Source organism: Physcomitrium patens, chromosome 6 (genome assembly GCF_059467195.1).
Source record: "Physcomitrium patens ecotype Gransden chromosome 6, ASM5946719v1, whole genome shotgun sequence".
Taxonomy (NCBI): Eukaryota; Viridiplantae; Streptophyta; class Bryopsida; order Funariales; family Funariaceae; genus Physcomitrium; species Physcomitrium patens.
In genome coordinates, this window is record NC_143415.1 from 20,532,644 (window position 1) to 20,552,721 (window position 20,078).

At 35.5% G+C, this 20,078-nt stretch overlaps 1 protein-coding gene across 1 annotated transcript; it reads right to left on the bottom strand.

Moving 5' to 3' along the window:
* Positions 1-11,696: 11,696 nt before the first annotated feature.
* LOC112283921 (DNA (cytosine-5)-methyltransferase 1) lies at positions 11,697-19,881 on the bottom strand. Its single transcript, XM_024523324.3, has 23 exons — positions 19,595-19,881; positions 18,648-19,172; positions 18,440-18,468; positions 18,074-18,176; positions 17,627-17,731; positions 17,369-17,488; positions 16,989-17,097; positions 16,573-16,787; positions 16,304-16,369; positions 15,729-16,070; positions 15,445-15,503; positions 15,225-15,291; positions 14,747-14,989; positions 14,426-14,512; positions 14,112-14,180; positions 13,893-13,982; positions 13,694-13,781; positions 13,428-13,549; positions 13,120-13,224; positions 12,947-12,990; positions 12,707-12,776; positions 12,433-12,536; positions 11,697-12,336 (listed from the first exon to the last, which is right to left on the bottom strand). Exons 2-23 carry the CDS (start codon positions 19,086-19,088, stop codon positions 12,186-12,188), a joined length of 2,829 nt encoding a protein of 942 aa, XP_024379092.1. The 5' UTR covers positions 19,089-19,172; positions 19,595-19,881; the 3' UTR covers positions 11,697-12,185.
* Positions 19,882-20,078: the final 197 nt, after the last annotated feature.

A 20,078-nucleotide genomic window follows, 5' to 3' on the forward strand; every position in this document is an offset into this window, starting at 1 on the left:
AACATGTCCATCTTTTTGTTGTCAACAACAAACTTAGAAGGGTTTTGATTGATTTTGATGGAGCATTCTTTTTTTCTTTTTTTGATATATAATCTTTTTGACAAATTAATTATTACTGTTCAATGATAACTGGTGGTAGTTTATACCATCGATGTTTGAAAGGGCTACTTTTTTGGGAAACCAATAATGATGCAAATTGATAATGTATTATTATTACTACAAATTTCTTTAATACACATGAAGGGCAAATATGATTAAAGAATTTTAAAATTAGAAGAGCTTTAGCTATATGGCACCAAGTTGAATCTCATTTAAAAAATTGATAATCATTTTTTTATCAACTTGTATCTTTGACTTTACACCTTTTTAACTAATATTGAGCTCTAACCCTAAATGTTGTCTTTTGATCAAAAGAATAAAATAAATAAACATATGCATGTCTGTGTATGAAGAATTTGGCATTGAGTTGATAGTAAACATAAAGAATTAGGTTTAATTTTGTAAAATTTTAGGATTTATAAAGAGGTATTTTTATAGAGCTAAAAAACCATAAGCTTATTTGATAGCCTTTTTATTATAAAAATGGCATAAAATCCATTGAAGCCAAAAGAAACTAAATTTGAAATCCTTGTACTTTTAAAAATGAAATTTTGTCATTTTGGATTTTAACAATATACTTTGGTGTGGACTCAATTTTTTATTTACAACCTAAATACTTCATAAACTTTAATTTTATTGGGATTTAGTTTTTTAGTTTGATTATGAAAATGCAATGAAAAAATTTGAATAAAAATTATAAATATTATCTCAAAATTTTAGTATTTATGTACTAAAATATTCATATATATATTTATGTATGTATGTTCAATAAAATGACTAAAGATTATGTCCAAATCACTAAAAACATGTACTACTCTTTTATATGTGGCATCCAAAGCAATTGTTATATTGTTATAACTCACTATGATTGCACCCTATTGAGGCTTGTTGCTTCTAAATTTAAGAGACGCAACTACAATAACAAGGGTAGTTACATTATATTACATTGTAATCAAAGTTGAAAACTCTTCCAAAAGAATATTGATACCTTAAACTTCATTACTTCATCTCATGTATATCATAATCCAGTTGGATTTTGTTGTTTTTGGAAGAATTGTTTAGACAATATACACCATAATCATGTACTTTGTTTGCCATATTTGGGATTCAAATCTAGTAATTTATTTTTTAAAATTATTTTTTTAACAATACTTACAATCTTTCAGATATTCTACTTTGTAAAACTAAATACAAGCTAGAAATACCAATTCACGTTTACTCTTGTCAAAGACATGAATCTCAAAAGAAGAAAATCTTCAATACACTCTTGTATCAATGAAAGAAATTAGAAAGTCACTTAAAGATGATATAATACTGAATTGGAATGGCTATTGCCAAAAACAAGAAAACTAAAAAGTCTTGAAATAAGACTAAAGATTAGAAAGGTATTGATAAGAGTGAAGAAGGCTTCACTCTTGCCTCCCTATATACTCTCTAACTAAGAGCTATATGGCAATATTCTATAGAACCTCTAACATGTATTGACTTTGCTAGCCACATGTCTTAACTTGCAAAGTAAGTTATCTATGTATGCACCACATAGTTAGCTTGTTCCATAAGTTACCAACATGTCGTTAACTTGTTGGCCAAGTTTCTATCTTATAAATATATCTAAAGTCAAAACTGTGTCTATGAAACTTCTAAAAAGTTTTTTTAGGAGATTTTATAAAATTAATTTATATTTATCTACTTCTACCTAATCATATAAGTAACTATTGAGATATATATATATATATATATATATATATATATACATCCATGATATTATCTCTTTTTTTAGTAACACGTTCAACAAGGAGCAGTCTTCATATATTGAGAAAGTCCAAGATGCGATGAATTGTATTTGCCACATACTCCGATCTTTCATCTCTTCAAAGATGGTTGATAGGCCTTCTCAGCCATCAATAGTGTTCTATATCAGGACAAGAAGACCACCCTATTATTTGGTCATTGTTGAGGCCTTAGTAACTTTCTTTAAATAAAACATTTGAAACACCGTCAGGAGTTGTTCTTACCTCTAATAAAATCACCAAACATCGGAAGACTCTTCTAAGGTCGTGATATCAAATATGTTATATCTCACCATCTATTCGAGGAAGGACATGTTATTCTTGAAGATCTTCATCTTCATTTTATCATCTTGAAGGTTGTGACAATTACAATGTCTCATTTGATAAGTCTACAAATGAAAGCTCTTGAGTTGAATCTATTGGTTGTTGCTTCTCCATCTCCTTAACTATATACAAGCTAGAAAGAAGGATAGAAAATAGAGTGTTATCTTTCTTTGGTCTTATTTCTTTTATAGGAAAGATTTGCTATTCTTCATCTTAGTTTTGATGGATGTTTTTGATGAAAGGCTTCAATTCTCTTTACCACATTTATAAGATTCTTTGATGGCTCCCATGTTTGTTCACTAATATCATATCTGTACCAGTGAAGAAGATATTCCAACTTATTTTAACGCTGCCTTGAGTCTAAGACTTCTTCTACTTTTAATTCTTAATTATTATCTACTTCTATAGAAAGAAGTGGCATTTGACTTCTTCTAAAGATATTCATTGTCTTATATGGCTCAAGAAGGGATATGTGAAATAGAAGGTGGATCTTCATAGACTCCAATAGATATAATCAATAAGCAATAAGATTGATTTATTCACAAATAAAAAAAGGCCCCAGCCTACAATAATGTAACTTATCAGAAGGACAAGTAATCTTGGTATTGCAACAAAGTAACCATATCTTATTACCTATGTTGAATTGTGGTTGTTCCTTGCAATAAGCATCCATATTGGTCTTTTGTTGTTCTTGAGCTTCTTTTAATTGTATCTTCATTGTTGCATGTAGCTCTGACAAATAATTTGCTAAATCTTCTTCCATAGGATTATCAACTTTTGAAAAGTCAAAAATATCAAGATTTTGATAATAACCATAATTAACAAAGAAAGGTGTTTTTTCAATAGAAGAATGTACCAAATTATTGTATGCAAAATCTGCCAATGGTAAAAGAGTTGTCCAATCATCTTGATGGTACACCTCAAATATTACTCTAGAACTTGATTCACCTGTTCAGTTTGCCCATCAATTTGAGAATGAAAAGCTAAAGAAAGCTTTATATCCACCTTTAAAATCTTCAATAGGATTTTCTAGAATCTTGATACAAATTGAGTCTTCCTATCCAATATAATATCCTTTGGCAATCTATAATAGCAATGGATATTGTCAATGAAAAGCTTAGTTGTTTCTTTACCTGAAATAGATTTTGTACATGGTACCATTTTGATGAAGTAATCTACAATTACAAATATAGAATCATATAAACTTAAGACTATAAGATCTGTAATAAAATCTATAGAAACGGAAGATCATAGTTGCTTTGGAATTGGTAATAGTTGAAGAAGTCCATATGGTCAAAGGCAAAGAGTTTTGGATCTTGAACAAGTATCGCATGATTGTACAAAGTCTTTGACTGCCTTCCACATTTGAGGCCACCAAAAATCTCTTGATATTAGTTCCAAAGTCTTATTGTATCCAAAATGACCGGCTATTGGAAAATCATGACGAGCTTAAAGGACACGTAATCGTACCTTACTTTTTGGAATATATAGGCAATTTTTGAAATATAGTATGTTGTTCTTGAACTCAAACTTTGAAGTGTTATAGAACTTAGAAGAAGTATTTTTAATATCATGAATAAGAAGATCAGACGACATACTTAATTGAATTTGCTTGACAAAAGTTGAATCAATAGTCAATGTTGATTTTATTGCTTGAAGATGAAAATACCTGGGCTTTAAGAGAATTGTTCTTTGTTGATCAAAAGATACATCTTCTTCTTTTGGTACAAAATAAGAATTTCTAGAAAGGGCGTCTGATAGACCTTATTGTTTTCTTAGTCGATAAGTGATCTTGAAATTAAATCTGGATAAAGATGTGCTCTAATAAGCTTGACAATGATTCAAAATACATATTGATATGAAGTACTTGAGGTTCTTATGATCTATATATGCGATGACTTGACTTAAAGCGCCTTATAGATAATGATGCCATTCTTGAGAGCTCTTTGTCATGGATCTCATAATTAATCTTGGCTGCTAAAAATTTCCTAAAATAAAAAGCTATTAGATAGAGTTTGTCATATGTTTCCATTTATGACAATATGATATTTATAGCAAATTCTAACACATGTATTTCTATAAAAAAAATATATTCAAAAAATCAATACAATACAAGATTGGTGCAAAAATAAACTTCATTTTTAAAGCATCAAATGATACTTATGTTTCTTTATTCCACTCAAATTTGTCTTTATAAGTCAAACATGTAAGTGGAGTTGTAACTCGAAAAAAGTTCTTAATGAAGATTTAGTAGTAATTAGCAAAATTCAAAAAGTATTGTACATCTCATACTGTCCTTGGAATCTTCTAATCTATGATAGTTTGGACTTTCTTAGGATCCATCATAAGGCCTTTGTTGGAAATAATGTATTCTAAAAAGTCAACTTGAATAATATAGAATATACAATTTTTCAACTTGAAATATAATCTTGCATCTTTAATTTTGTATAATATGTGGTGAATATAAAGTTCATACTCTTCTATTTTTTGAGTAGATTAGAATGTCGTCTAAATAATAAATAACAAAATCATCCAAAAATTCATAAAAAATATCATTTATAAGATGTTGAAAAGCGATCAATGCATTCGTGAGTCTAAAAGACATGACATCATATTAAAAATGTCCATACCTAGTTCAAAAAGTAGTCTTCCATTCATCTCCTTCTTTAATATGAACTAAGTTGTATGCTCCTCATAGATCTATTTTCATATAGATCTTTGCTTGATTGAGTTGATCAAGAAGTCTTGAAATCAAAGGCAAAGGATACCTATTTTTTATGGTGATCTTATTGAGTCCTCAATAATTCACACATATCCATAGAGATTCTTCTTTCTTCCTCACAAATAAGATAGGAGCTCCCATTGAAGATCTAGAATGGCATATGAAGTTCTTTGCCAAATTCTCATCAATATACTCCCTTACTGCACCCAACTCATTCTGTAATAAGCTATAGATTGGTCTAAATCGTGATTGAGCAATTCCTTGCAAATTAATTGAATAATCATAAGATCAATGCTTTGGAAGAATATCTATATTTTTCTTTTCAAAAATAGCTTGGAATTCTTGATATTGATTAAGAATATCACTTGATATTTTTCCACCATTAGAAATAGACATAGTATATATAACAAAAGATGATCCTTCTTTTGCAATATGCATGAAAGCTCTCGCTCCTACCAATAAAAGTTTAGATATACTAGACTTATATACTTCTACTTCACTAGCTCAATCTTAGATTATACTACCAAAAAAGTTAAGGTTATAAGAAATCCAATCTATTTGAGACTTATAATTTTTTTTTATCTACGATAATCCTAAAATAACCAAATTTGAGGAAGATCTTATTACATTAAATACTACTATGCTATTATGATCTTTAATTGCTACATCTAAAGAAATAGTCTTATGAATAATATTTCTAGAAGAAAACAAATGACTATCTATGACTTTTATATGTACAAGTTTTATTTTCTTGACTAAAGGTGTTTTTTGATTTTTGACAAAATCTTTGTTTATAAAATAGGCTGAGGCTCCTAAATCTAATAAGGCAAAGACATTGTGATTTTTAGGTCCTAAACACATATCTATTGTAAAATAAGGTGAGGGATTTGAAGAGAGAATAGGACCTTTACTAAGTGTTGTATCTGATTTTAGCCACACGGCCCCTATTGTAGTTAGAGAAACTCGGTTTTCAACAAATTATCTTCTTTGGTAATTATGCTCCTCATTTTGTAATTGTGTTGCTTCTTTAGATAATGTTGAGCAATGTACTTAGCTTCTCCACAATATAAACACAAATCCTCTTGGTGACATTGAGTCTTTTTTTGCTCTATAAGAGGTTTAAAACGTATCGTATCAATATTCATTAGTTCCAACCTTGATGAATATGTTTCAAAAAACTTGGGAGTTGCCGCCATTACTTGACTCGTTCCTCTTTAGTCAAGACTTTGTTCTTGATGTCTTTCAAATAACCGCTTGTCACATGCAATGGCTTGAGTAATAAATTATTTTAAATATTTTACTTTTGGTATTATTAAAAATAAATCTTTGGCACTATCCTTCAACCCATGTCGAAATTGATTGATAAGTGCTTTATCATTCTAGTCCACATCACAAATAAGATTTTGGAATTCAGCAGCATGTGTAGTAGCTAATTGTAATCCGTATTGTAAAAATAAGAGTTTTGTCTCTACTACTTGTTCTCGATCTTGATCACTTTCTCCAAATGTGACCATAAACACTTCTTAGAATGAATTTAAATCATAAAGAAGTTATGAATCCTTTTCCATCAAAGGTGTAAATCAAAAAAGGACACTTCTAGATAGAACTGCACCTATGAAGCCGACTTGAGTAAATCCATCTACATATTGGAAAAGGTGTAATCTTAAATAGAGCTTCTACTATTGTAAAAACCCTCAAAATTTTGATCTTGTTCCATCAAACTTCTCGGGCATACTAATTCTTGCCTCTCTTCAGCTTGTAGAAGCAATACTCTTTGAATTTGGTTGTGAGGCTGACTAACTTGTTTTCCTCAATTACAAAACTTCTTGATGTAGACTCTGGACTTCTTCCATAGGTATAGAATTAGTGCTCCCATGGTTGACGTTGGTGATGTGTGAAATTTCTACCCTTAGAATATTGACAAGCTCGTGAAGATCCGCAATAGTTGTAAATCTATTTTCACTTCCATTAGGGGTAGCATCCATAATCTTTCTTTCTATAGACAACTCAAACAAATCCAAAAAGTTAAATTAGAAGGTAATCTGCAATCTTTAATAAAAATTTCCACAAAGAGGGATAATCCACTCTCTTTAAAGAAAAGATCAATGTTAGAAAATAAGATTTTTTGTTTAAAGGTGGATAATCTACAACCTTCAAAATATAGCTATAGAAGTAAGTTAATCCATTCTCTTCTAAAACAAGATAGAAACAATATGTTAGCACTTTTATTAAACTGTCAAGGACATAAATCTCAAAGAAAAAAAAATCCTCAATACACTCTTGTATCACTGAAAAGAGCTAGAAAGTCACTCAAAGATGATATAATATTGAATTAGAATGGCTATTGCCAAAAACAAGAAGACTAAAAAGTCTTGAAATAAGACTAAAGACTAGAATAGCATTGACAAGAGTGAAGAAGGCTTCACTCTTGCTTCCTTATATACTCTCTAACTAAAAGTTATATGGCAATATTCTATAGAACCTCCAACATGTGTTGAATTTGCTAACCACATGTCTTAACTTGCAAAGCAAGTTATCTATGTATGTGCTACATAGTTAGTTTGTTCCACAAGCTACTACACAAAGTTAACTTATTCCACAAGCTATCAACACGTGGTTAACTTATTGGCCAAGTTTCTATCCTACAAATACATCTAAAGTCAAAACCGCATCTATAAAGCTTCTAGAAAGCTTCTCTAGAAGACTTTATAAAATTAATTTATATTTATCTACTTCTACCTAATCATATAAATAATTATTGGGATAAATATATATGTCCTTGATAACTCCAATAGACTTCTTTCTCTTTTCGTCAACTGTGCCATATTATTGACATCATCTCCAAAGAAAATGAATGAATAAATGACATCACAATAGACAATTGGTTTACCTAAACATTCACCCACAAGAATGAAGAATGTATTTTTAAGGTGGAGAATAATCATACAAACAGACTTTAATATTTTGACTAAATTGCAGACAAATAGATAGATAGATAGATAGATAGATAGATAGATATTAAATAGATCCATGTTTTTATTAAATAGATCTGTTTTTAATAAAGAATATAATAATCATGATAAATGTGGTTGATTTCCATTGGATGTAGATCCAATAGTAGAAAAATGAATCTAAATGTCATTTTTTTTTTTCATGATAGTTAGGATGTGTAGATCAATTTAGTAAAATTTAAATCTATTTAATATATATATATATATATATATATATATATCAATATACACACATAATTATATCTTTTGAATTATATAATATATATATGAGAATATTAAATAGACTTAGATTTTTACTAAATTTATCTATTTATAATGAAGAATATAGTAATCATGATGAATGTGGTTGGTTTTAATTGGTTTTGGATCCAATAATGGAGAAATGAATCTAGATGTTATTCTTTTTGTCATGATGGGTGGATCAATTTAATAAAAGCCTAGGTCTATTTAACATTTCATTATATATTATAGATAGAGTATTACTTTATTGGCCCAAAAATTTACTAAATTGATCCACCCATCCTAACCATCATCAAAAAATTATCCAATACCAAATCTTCATTGATAAAAAACCAATGAAAAAATAGTTGGATCCTCAACCAACAATGATGACTAGGTCAATTTAATAATTCCCTATATATATGAATATATAATAAAATTTGAGTAAGGAGAATGAGGCCCCAACCACCCTTTGTAAAGTTGCACATAAGTGTGTAAGGGTGATGTTGCACCAAATGGTTGAAGCCTTCTACTACTACAATAGAAGTTGATTGTAAAGTTTGATGGTCAGATTCTTACATTGGAAATTGGTGGTGGATTCCAAACTCATCCTCCTCTGCTTTCCTCGTCACCAGATTATGCCACTACTCAGTTTAGAGCTCGATCAGGGGGCGGTAATATACTTATATATACATATATATAAATAGAAATTTGTTGCTGACTGACTGGAGTCAGCTATGCCATGTACATGACCAAGCTTGCTTTTTGAAGGTGCGGTTGTGGTGCGGAGGTTCACAGTTTTTGTGATCTCATTTATTCATGCCCTTTGTCCCCCTTCATTCATTGTGCTGGCCCTTCAGAGATTTGTGAGTTTGTAAGTGTGTTTTTGTTGCAGTCGTGGTGCGTCTCTGAAACGGAGATGGTTGGTGTTTTTCGGTGTAGTAAGGGGTTTGTTTCTGGGCGGTTCGGTTCGGTTCGGATTTGTCGATAGCTTTTTCAGGGGGGTATCGCTTTGTGGGTTTGTTTGTTTGTTTGTGCTGTGTCTGTGAATGTGCAGCGTGTGTGTGTACTGTTTGTTTGTTGGCAGCCTGTTCGCGAGCTTGCCTCTGTTGTAAGCCGTAACTAGTATCTATGACATGACAGTCACTCAGCGCTGTGAGTGTTTTTGGTTTTTTTTGGTTCAGTGAACTAATTTGCAGTCAGTGTTGAGTTTGTGATCGTTTTGCACATATAATGTGGTGAAGCTGAGGATATGCTTCGGCATTCGAATATGAAGTCACGGCTTGGGAAGGTGCGAGTGCCGAGCTGAGGCGAGGATTTCGGAGTCGGAGAGCATGTGAATCTGTCTCGCTTTTTTTGCACACCTTGAATAGAAAGGAAACATTTGCAACTGGGCCTGTTTGTTTGATTGTTTTTTCTTGTCGGTAAGGGGTCGGTAACATACTTTATAGAAGAGCACTTCGGTTGTCTTGCATGAAGGGATTATGAGAATTTTAGTTTTCTTAAAGAAATGGGTGGTTGGTTTTGCTTTCTGTGCTCGTTTTTTTTATGGTTTTGAACTCTGACATGAGACTTAAGTAAGATGATATTTTTCTCAATCGTGGAAGATAGAGGTGGGTTGATGCTGCCAAATTTTTATTAATTGAATGTGCAACAGAGAAGTTCACCATTAGAATGTAAAACAACCTGTAATTCACCCTTCCATTATAGATTGTTTTACAATTGGTGTTGAAAAATTTGCTTCTTCAAACTCTTACAACAACAAAACAAAATACCTTGATGCTTTTTGGATGATTCAATTGTGATAAAAACTAGTTTATCACAATTGAATTATCTAAATATCTTCAATGTGTTTTTATTACAACTATAGTTTAAAAACAATCAGTATTGAAAATTTCACTTGATATGATAGAAGATAACAGAAGTTGTATGAGATTGGTATTTGTGATAAAATGACTTGTAAACAGATGTTCTACTAAATTTAAAGCATTAAGAACATTTTTTTTGCTTTAAAGTAGATACCTTTTGCCTCATTATAGAGAAAAGAAAAATCAAATTATAAATTTTAATGCAATTAATTGAGTACAATATTGAAAAACTTAATTTAATGTAGACAATCAAATCATGGTTAATTAGTTTTCTTTTTTAGTTTACTTTTTTACTAAGTCAATATAAGAATTTTGTAAACTAAAATGAATAATTTTTTGAGGTTTTCAGTAATTTTAAGTACATATAAAAAATCAAAATAAAACTCAATTTTAATGAACATAGTAGAACAAATTTAAGTTCTTTTAGTTTAAAATCTACAAAATTATATTTATCAAAGTAATTATGAAAAAACCTCTTATAGTAACAAAATATTTATATTAAAATGGAACTGTAAAATATTTTAAATTTTATTAATGTTCTAAAATTGTAGTAAAATATTAAAAAAACAAGTACATTCAAATAAATAATTTAAATTTGGATTTTTTAAAATTGGCATGTTTTTTTATTCTTGAATTGAAAATATACAAGGTAATAGGACTAATCATAAATAAAATATTTTAAAAATATATATATGTAAAGAACATAAAATACACCTTAGTATATGTAGTTAATATTTAGGAATAAAATAATTTTAGAATAAAAAAGTAAAAATTTGTTTACAAAATTGGTCTTTATAATTTACTTGAATTAGTGAACTTATACTTGAATTCAAAAATTACTTAAATTCTAATCCTAAAACCTATAACCTCATGTAGTATACTTAAATTACTAAATTGCCCTATTTAAGCAAATTAAATCCAAATACCAAAACTCATGCTTACAAGTTAACATTTATAAATTATGGAATGCATAATTTTTTGAATTAAATTCTTGTGAGTCTCATTCTTGTGGGTTAGTTAAATTTCTTTTTATAAGTACTTTTAAGTTCTTACAACTATCAAACTTCTTTATAGTATGCTACCAAAAGTTGAGTATTTTTCTTGACAATACTTTTAAATGATCTATTTTCACATTAATCTAGCACAACTGCTATTTCCAAGTGGGACAACAAATAAATTCGCATTATCTGTTTCACACTTAATACTAACAAGGAGAATTAGCTAAATGAATTATCTGTTGCTACACAAGCATGTTTGTTTCTTGTATCAGCTCTACGACAAACATCAACCACAATTAGCAATTACTGGCATGTACACAGTTCACAATTCAACCAAATCTTTATTTGATTTAGCAGTATTTATTTAGTAATGATGTATACTAATGATAGAGTGCCGTAACTTCCATAGCAATGTCCTTTGTTACGGACATACATGGGTATTGACAAAAGTTGTATAAAAAACAGGAATGAAAGTATAAACCTGAATTGTAAGAAAACACAAAAAAACAGAAAGAAGGTAGGCGAGATGGTTTTGGCCCAAATTCCCTTGGGCTCGGGGCAGCAAGCAACCTCAGCCCGACCGGTTATTACAGATGCGTCGAAAGCATTTTAGTGTTAGGAGCCAACATAACCTGCAGCGTGTGAAGTTTCGACAAATGAGACACTTTCAATACAAATAATGCATCCTTTTATGATAATCATAATACTGGTCACGTTATGGGCACATTCGTTTTAACTCAACTCTAGAGTAACTAACGTAATAATTGTTGCAAGGTCGAGACACAGTTTGGCAGATTTCCACATAGCCCGTTGTCAGCTCTAGAAATGACTAACTGCAGTTTGATTCTTCTGCTGAATACATGATGGAGTGTCGAAGTTAACAGCTACTCCACCCAAGTGTCAGGGTCCCACCCTCTCATTGCCTAAACCTCAATTGCTACCAGGTGAGCATTACCCAGTGTGACAGCGCGTAGGTCCATCTTTTCTTGGCTGCTGTGCCCACCTGCAGAGAGGTTATTACCACTGCACTACTCTCGAATGCAACCCTGAGTTAAATTGGTCAGAGTGAGTAGTGAGGCTGAGGGGCTGAGAGCAACCCCCACGGCAATCCATCCCACTGATTAATCGTTTGGGGTCTTTTTCTCGTGCGAAGCTCACGGGTCGATCGTCAAGCAATAAGGAAAGTGGCGAGGAAGCTCCAGCGTTTCTTGTTGATGTGAGACCTTACGGAGAAAAGACTGTCCAAGGACGTATCCAAGAGCTGTTGCAACAGGCACCGCAACTGCATTGCCTACTTGCATGTATCTGGCAACCCCCCGGTCATAACGCATGTTAAGGGCATCTTCAAAACAAAACAGCATTGAACATGATTTGTGAACAAGAGATGGAAGCCAGACATACCGTTGCTTGATTGGACCAAATAACTTGTAGTAGTCAGAAAATCCTTGTAGTCGGGCATTCTCTCTGATAGTCAGCACGCGATCCTGCTCAGGATGAAGAATGATCTGCAATCAATATATAAGAGATCGTTAAAGATAGTTCTTAGACAGACGAACGGATTTAGTTTCAAGTTGTCGTTGCGAGGTTAGAAGTCTTCAAATTTGGCCAGTCACAAATCTGTGGGGTTGACAAAGACATCCTAAAACTGGTCTATTCACAGAATCCATGGTAGCACCTGATTATGAGGCTCTGCTCGTGTAACAACGGTTGGAACTGTCTCATCCCACCACAATCTTCCGAAGGGTCTGCAAAATCAGCAATAAGAAGTCAGATTCCAACCTTCCCGTGATCGGAGATAGAAGTAAATGACTGGGAGGAGGAAAAGGAGGAGGAGACGAACAACAACAAAAAAATATACTTCACCAAAATACTTGAAAACTTTGAAAATATCCCCAGATAAGTTAAAAAGGCATACTTGAAAGAGCGTCCACGTATGAAACTAATAGCATAGTCTGGCACCTGCATGTCGAATGCAGAGATTAGTAGCTCACGCAGAAGATAATCCAAGCAGATACGTCACGTTAAAAAGGTAGCAATGAACTCAAAATTCATCGATCCTGAAACCACACAAATGTGCGGATTACATACCAAGGGCTTGCCCGATTTCAGAAGTTCGCGCGGCTCCCTGACCACATCCACAGTCACTCCATCCGCTTTAATGATTATGCCCTTCAAATCTCTAAAATTCGCTCCCTGCCAGACAACGTCGTTAATCATGCAAGTTTTCATGCTTAAAGAATAACATTCCGTGTACTTCTGATATTGCTCCACCAGTGTTGTTCTGTTCTAAAAGTAGTTAGTTGAAAACAACTGCTTAAGAAGCAAGAGCTGGCAGGTGTAACAAAAGTAGGGGATAAGAATCAGAGATTTAGCTTACTAACGATAAATGAACATACCTTTTTTTTCGGGATTTGTTTCACGCGTTCATAGTCATCTGCATTCAAGCAAAGAGGTCGATGATCTGGAAGGATAGCTTTTTTCTTTTGTTGTGGACCAAGACTGCCTAGACCACCAGTTCCTGCACTCATCCGAACATGAAATCGAGTTTCTTCAATGCAATTCTTCTAGAATAATCAGTAATTGAAGTTTTCATCATCTGCATAATCAGCAACTATTGAACTATTTGCATACTAAGTGCTCAAAATATAGCAACGTCAGATACCTTTCTTTGGTAAGCGCAGGAAGTGTTGAAAATCACATTGCGGCTCCTCGTCGTATGAAATGTCATCTTTGCTTTGATCATTCCCAACCTACAGCAAAAAAATACAATTATTTCACCCAAAAAACCATTGCATGTGATTTCGAATAACACGTTCAGCTCCACGTCTATGCAAAAAGGTTTTGGACAAGGAAATGCTTACAGCAGGAAGATCAGAAAGTGCATCCTTGAGCACAAGAGGTAGCTGTAACCATTCAGGTTGCTTGTTCTCTTCATAAGCAACTAAACATCTCTGCGTCAAAAAAAAAAGAAAAAACAACATTGAACGATCACAACTTCAGCGGGAAAAGCTAAAGTCAATTGTCATCTAAACCGAAAGAATCTGCACCGCAAGTAAAACTAGCGTCAATGAGATCCTTACCTCCCATTTCTGTGGGAAACCACCACGTACGATAACCTTATGTGTGGGCATTGGATAGGGCGGAAGTATCTGCAATCAAATGCATTATTCATTTCAACAATTATGAGAACACTTTTCTGATGTCTAACTTTACTGACAAAACACAAGCTACATCCCAAGGTATCATTTAACATCTCAAATTTCAGATCATGAACTGAAATATCCATATTAATGTAAACACTTTTTCATAGAAAATAGGTATATATTTTGAATAGGTAATGTTCAAAAGCATTTCAAAAGAGAGTAATAGGGAAAGATAGCATGACAAGGCTGACCTCGTCACTAGCCGCTCCCCACAAAAAGCATCGCGCTCTAAATTGAGGCATTCCGTAGCACCCAGCGACCATGATGCCAACTTTTGACTGCACAAAGTTCAGAAACCCATGAACAACAAGATTGAGCTCCAATAAAATTTGGATGAAAAGAAACGGTATTGGTCTGTATGTGAGGTAAGTCAACATTTCAAGCATCTTAACACCAAGAACTGAATCCGAATCACTATCTCAAGACCCAGAAGAACTTCCATGTAACCCTCACAAGCAAAAATATCACATCATGATGAATTTTGAATCATGCTCTGTGGGGCTAAGCTATACCTGGTAATTCATTCCCACAGCTCTTGCAAGAGCATAGCGCCCCAGTATGCCATCACAAAACTTGAGAATATCAACAACGTTTTCCATGATGAAAAATCTAGGACGCAAGAAATCAACGATGTCCATATACACAACCATCTGCTTGTTCCTTGGATCTGCCAAAGGATCTACTCTGTTCCGAAACCGGTTGAATCCACTGGCGCCTTGGCAAGGAGGGCCTCCACAGATAACATCACAATCACCCTAGAATACGGAAAAAGTTCAATAAGCAACAACATTAGCAAATATGAACTGCAATTGAAGTGACTCCAAATGTTACACCGGTCCAAACTATTGATGGCATCAATACAATACACAGGACGAACTCTAAGAATCCACACCCCACATTCCCAATCCTAATCAGAACTTCCAGGAATCTACTCAACACAAAAAACTCATCAACATCAAACGCATAAAAAAATAAGGTGTGGTAACATACAGGAAGTGGAAGTAGCTTTTGTCTCCTCCCTTCTAATACGAACTCCTTCACACGTTCTGGGCAGTGACTGTATGCATCCCAGCGAAGAGACAGTCAGCGGACATTATACAGCCACAGTTCGTGACATGGTTCTAATCCACTTAGCCTACTCTGCAGGCCTATACCATCATCGTTTCAGTATTATCCATGCCATAAAACGATTAACGTAAAGAAATATTACTCCAAACTTGCAGCTGGTTCCCATGTATCGTCCTCAGGAGCATAACCCTTCCACCTGACCTGAAGAACCACCAAACATATAAGCAGCACGACTTTGTAAGCATAACTTTCTGGAAGAATATTATGCAGTAACTGCTGGTGAACCACATCCAAAGAGTCGCAAGATACTAGCATTACCATAACTGCAGCAAAAAATCTACCCAAAAACCTCGACACGTAGCAGTGGAAAAGGACTATCGTCTGTCTCAAAACTCGTGTTAAAATAAATGCTGAACAGGAGCTTACCTTGAACTCGAGACCTTTGGTTAGAGGAACCTCAGCGTCCTTCTCAATTTTTTCTTTCTTGGGGGTCTTCGGGGTTTTAGGAGTCTTCGCAGTTGGGACCTCTTCATTATCCACCACGTCATCCACTTGCTCCATAACCTCTTTGTCTTTCTCGCTTACTTCTCCAACCCACCGTATTCCGAGAAGTCGCTCCACTTCATACTCCCCTGCTGCCGGGTCATCATCTCCATCTTCATCTTCTTCACTGTCCTCCTGCACAACACATCCTACCGGATACTTCTCGCACAATTTCTTCCACTCTTTCAGCAACTGCAGGTAATCTTCAGCAGCTTCGTTTCGGACCTGCAGACAGCAATATTTAAGATAGGTACACCTTCGTCACAGTCAAATGGAAAGGAGCTCAAGAGTTCTTTAGTTCTAAAAGTTGTGTCCAAAATATTTAAAGCCAAATCAACATTAGAAGCAACCACAATTTGTTAACAATAAATGACTAAGATCAAATATGCAGAGACCCAGGTACAACTCGTGATGAATCCCAGGTGCACAACATACAATGCCAAAGAATAATAACTTACAGTGGTTTCTGGGTGATTATACTTTAATGACATACATGCAAACTCGTTCAGGTCCACGGCCCATTTCTGCAGAAGAGAGCTAATAGCTTAAAAATTGCACACATCTAGTAACGATCAAGAAAAGAAGGAATCCGGACGGAAAAACAAACTGAGGTACAGCACGTATATAGCAGGCAAACAAGGGGCAATCTCCTATCAAGACATGCATTAAAATGGCTGCATAAGGAAGAAGATACTATAGAGAGAGGCAACACATGAAGGTGACGTACCGTAACAAGATTAATGCCTGCTAGGTTCATCCCTAGACATATTCCAGTCGACATGGCACCACACCCACAGTACAGATCAAGAAGATAGAAATCTTTCTTGTCGTTAGAGTCGCTGCATGAATTATCCGATTCCGTGGACTTAGACCCGCTCTTCGATGCAATAGTGTTTTCCGTGATGTGGAATTTGTTCTCCGCTTGGGCTAGTCCAGGGGGCTCTGCAGCGAAAATGAGGTTCAAATCAAACGGTACACTAATAGAAACAACATTTGATTAAAAGCCAGTCCTATGAAACCGCCATATACCATTTCTTCAATCCAAACGGTTACTAAATGTCCAAGGACTAAATACATACACCAATTCATTATCGACGGAAATCGACGGCAACCACTTCAAACACAGAAACCACAAACACTGACCAGGCAAATCTTTTGGGAGCGTGTAAAAAGTCCCATACTGAAACATATATCCTTTATCAAAGTAATAATCACAGGCCGGAGTCTTTATTGGTGATCTGTCGGATCGATCCTGCCACCACACAAGATTGCAAGCAAAACAATGAGATTTGAACTCGAGTTCCTGGAACACGCTACCACTAGCCGCACGCTATCACGCAACCACGGACTTTGATGTGAGTAAGAAACCTGACGCAAATTCTCTGCATCCGCCGACATTTGGTCTTCAAGCTTGAAACAGAACCACCAAAAAAATCCGCATAACATCAATGCAACCGTTCATATCAGAGCAGGGTGCCAACATAGGTAGTCGGGTGAGTAAGCGTCATCATCGTGCGGCCTACCTTTGAGGCAATTCTAATAACAGATACTTTCCCCACAATCACATGCAGTTCGTTTTCATCCGCCACTTCAGAATAGTAGATTTTCTTCGGGTCGTGATTCCGGCCTTCTTTACCCATCAACTGTGACATATGACCGCCACAATATGTGAGTGCAATAAACTATCTGACGAAAACATGAGGTATGAAACTTTGCTCGAATACACCAGACTCACTACGCAGAAGACCACCAGCTCAGGCAAGCATCCATTTGCAACTTACGGTGTCATACGATCTGAAGAACCACTGCGCATGAAACCATGGAGACTTATCTTCCTTCTCATAGAACTCGGTAATTCTTCCTATGAAGGGGTCCTCCAAGCCAGACTGCCCACGTGCCAAAACAAGTCATTATCGTCAAAAATTGATATAGGTTTGTCATACCGCAGGCATAGCGAGAAATACAGAACACCTTGCGCCATTCACACCATTGAATGAAGTGTTGATAAGATTTCTGGCACCACAGATGTAGTCACCACGACATCCTTGGCGACACCAAGTTCAGCAATAGGACAATGCAGCCAAGAACTATTCTTCGATCACAATGCACATGAGAAGTGTGTCGTGATGTATATAAGGATGGTGCATGAAGGTCGGTGGAGATGGGATCCCTTTTACAATGAGGTTTACCCCCAAACTGAGAAGAGAGAGGATCAGGAAGAAACTAACATGAACGTGGACACAATCGCCTAGCTTATACAGTTTCCCCTCCACCTCAGCCTGCCGGTAATGTGCGATTACAGCAAGCGGTTGCTCTTCCACAGTCTGCGTCCTGATCTCAGTCTTCAAGAAATAAGCATCAAAAATAAAAATGAAGTTGCAAATGATAAAAGGCAATTAGGTTCAAATCCTTCAAATAGTACAAATGTATTAACGACGGAGCCGAAGTACTGAAAGTTCCAGCAGGTCACATTCAAATTCATCGCGCTCGACATTAGCTAGCTCGACCGGTTTGCTGGAAGCAAAGTATTTAAACAGAATCTCCAAGGACCGAGGGCATAGGGAGATTGAAGGATTACAGTGAGAGCAACTAACCTGTATCTCTTTGATTTGTTGCCATCCGCCTGCGAACATTAAAGCAAATTAATGCTATGTCATGCACTCAACAACTTGTGAGTTTCACAGGCATCTTTGTAAGAAGCTTAGATGCCCTGTTGCAAACAAAGTTAAAATGCCCTAATTGCCCTCTGATTTTTTTGACAGCAACAGTATCAACGCTGCTCAACAAAGCGAGAATTCATACCTGTAAACTATCTGCATATCGATGAGGATAATCTTTTTTTGCTACATGAGAAGGTATTCGACTGCTCTCTATGAAGGAACAATCAACGTCGTCTTTGTCCAATTCAGCACCCACCACTTCTTCTGCAGCTGCGGCATCATCACCATCATCGCAAAGCATACTCGAGTCTTCGTCCTCTTCTTCACCAACGGTTTTCGCTACATTAGGCACTTTAGGAGCTTGTTTTTTCTTCGAACCTCCCACCCCTGCCGAAACTTTCTGTTTTTTCGCGGAAGTCCTGGAAGGCGTCTTCTTCCGTTTCGCGTCAGACGCAGCAAAGGCTTCATCTGGCACATCATCTAAATCCACAATGGCTAGAGTCTCTTTCGCCCCGGATTTGGCAACGGTATCAGTTCCGCTACCATCTCTTCTCACAGGTCGGCCCCTAACAAGCCCGCTCATCGTGATGTTGACAATTCTGCAGTCTCCAGCCCTCTGGCGCGTTATTACAATGAAACCAACCGAGAGTCGGAAAAGATACAACGCCTGCAGAGAAAATGGCAATAACAATATCGAAAAATGAGAAAATCGATGACCCTAACACATCACAAAATGAGATTCAAGGAAAACGGTGACCCTTCTCACTGCCGATGATAACATCCAACAGCACAGCACACAACTAGTCTACTAGCACCTCCCCTCACTCCACTGCACTCCACTCCACAATCCAGCATGCGCATTGCACATTCCAGCAGTCGAACACACTCCCACTCCATCACTCCAGACAGCACATCCTCAAAATACAGCAACTGCCATTATTCTATGTAGCCCGCACTATTCTGCCCGCACCCCCTATTATTATTTCCCTCACTCAACCGCGTATCACAAACCAAGAGGCCTTTGCAAAGAGCTCGCACTACACATTCGACGTCCATTTCCAAACCAAACACCACGCGAGGGCTGCTCACCTACAACACTCACTCCGACCTCCACCCTTCCGTGACAACGCCACACAAGTAATAAAAGGCGAGCGAAATCACAGAGAATCGCATGCTCTACCAACTAGGGCACTGGCCAGAGCGGGAGAAAGAGGCGGGGGAACTGTAATCGAAACACGCTCCTCCCGATCACTACACCAAGCGAGGTGGTAATCCGTTGGAGAAACCGCAATGGGAGGACATGGCCATAGACCAACAACAAAGATGAAGGAACGTTGAATGGAACATTGAAGAGCGAAAAGGTAGGAAGGAAAAAGGAGGGAAAAAAGGAGGAGGAGGAGGAGGGAATGGCGGGAGAAGTCGATTCATGTCGCGTTCGCCTTCATCCATCCATCCATGTGCATTATCCATCCATTTACATCTTTCATCCGGAAACTATATTTCATCCATTTCACTCTCCTTTATTCATCCGTTATCGTTGTATTGTCATCTCTTTAATTTTATTAATTTGAGG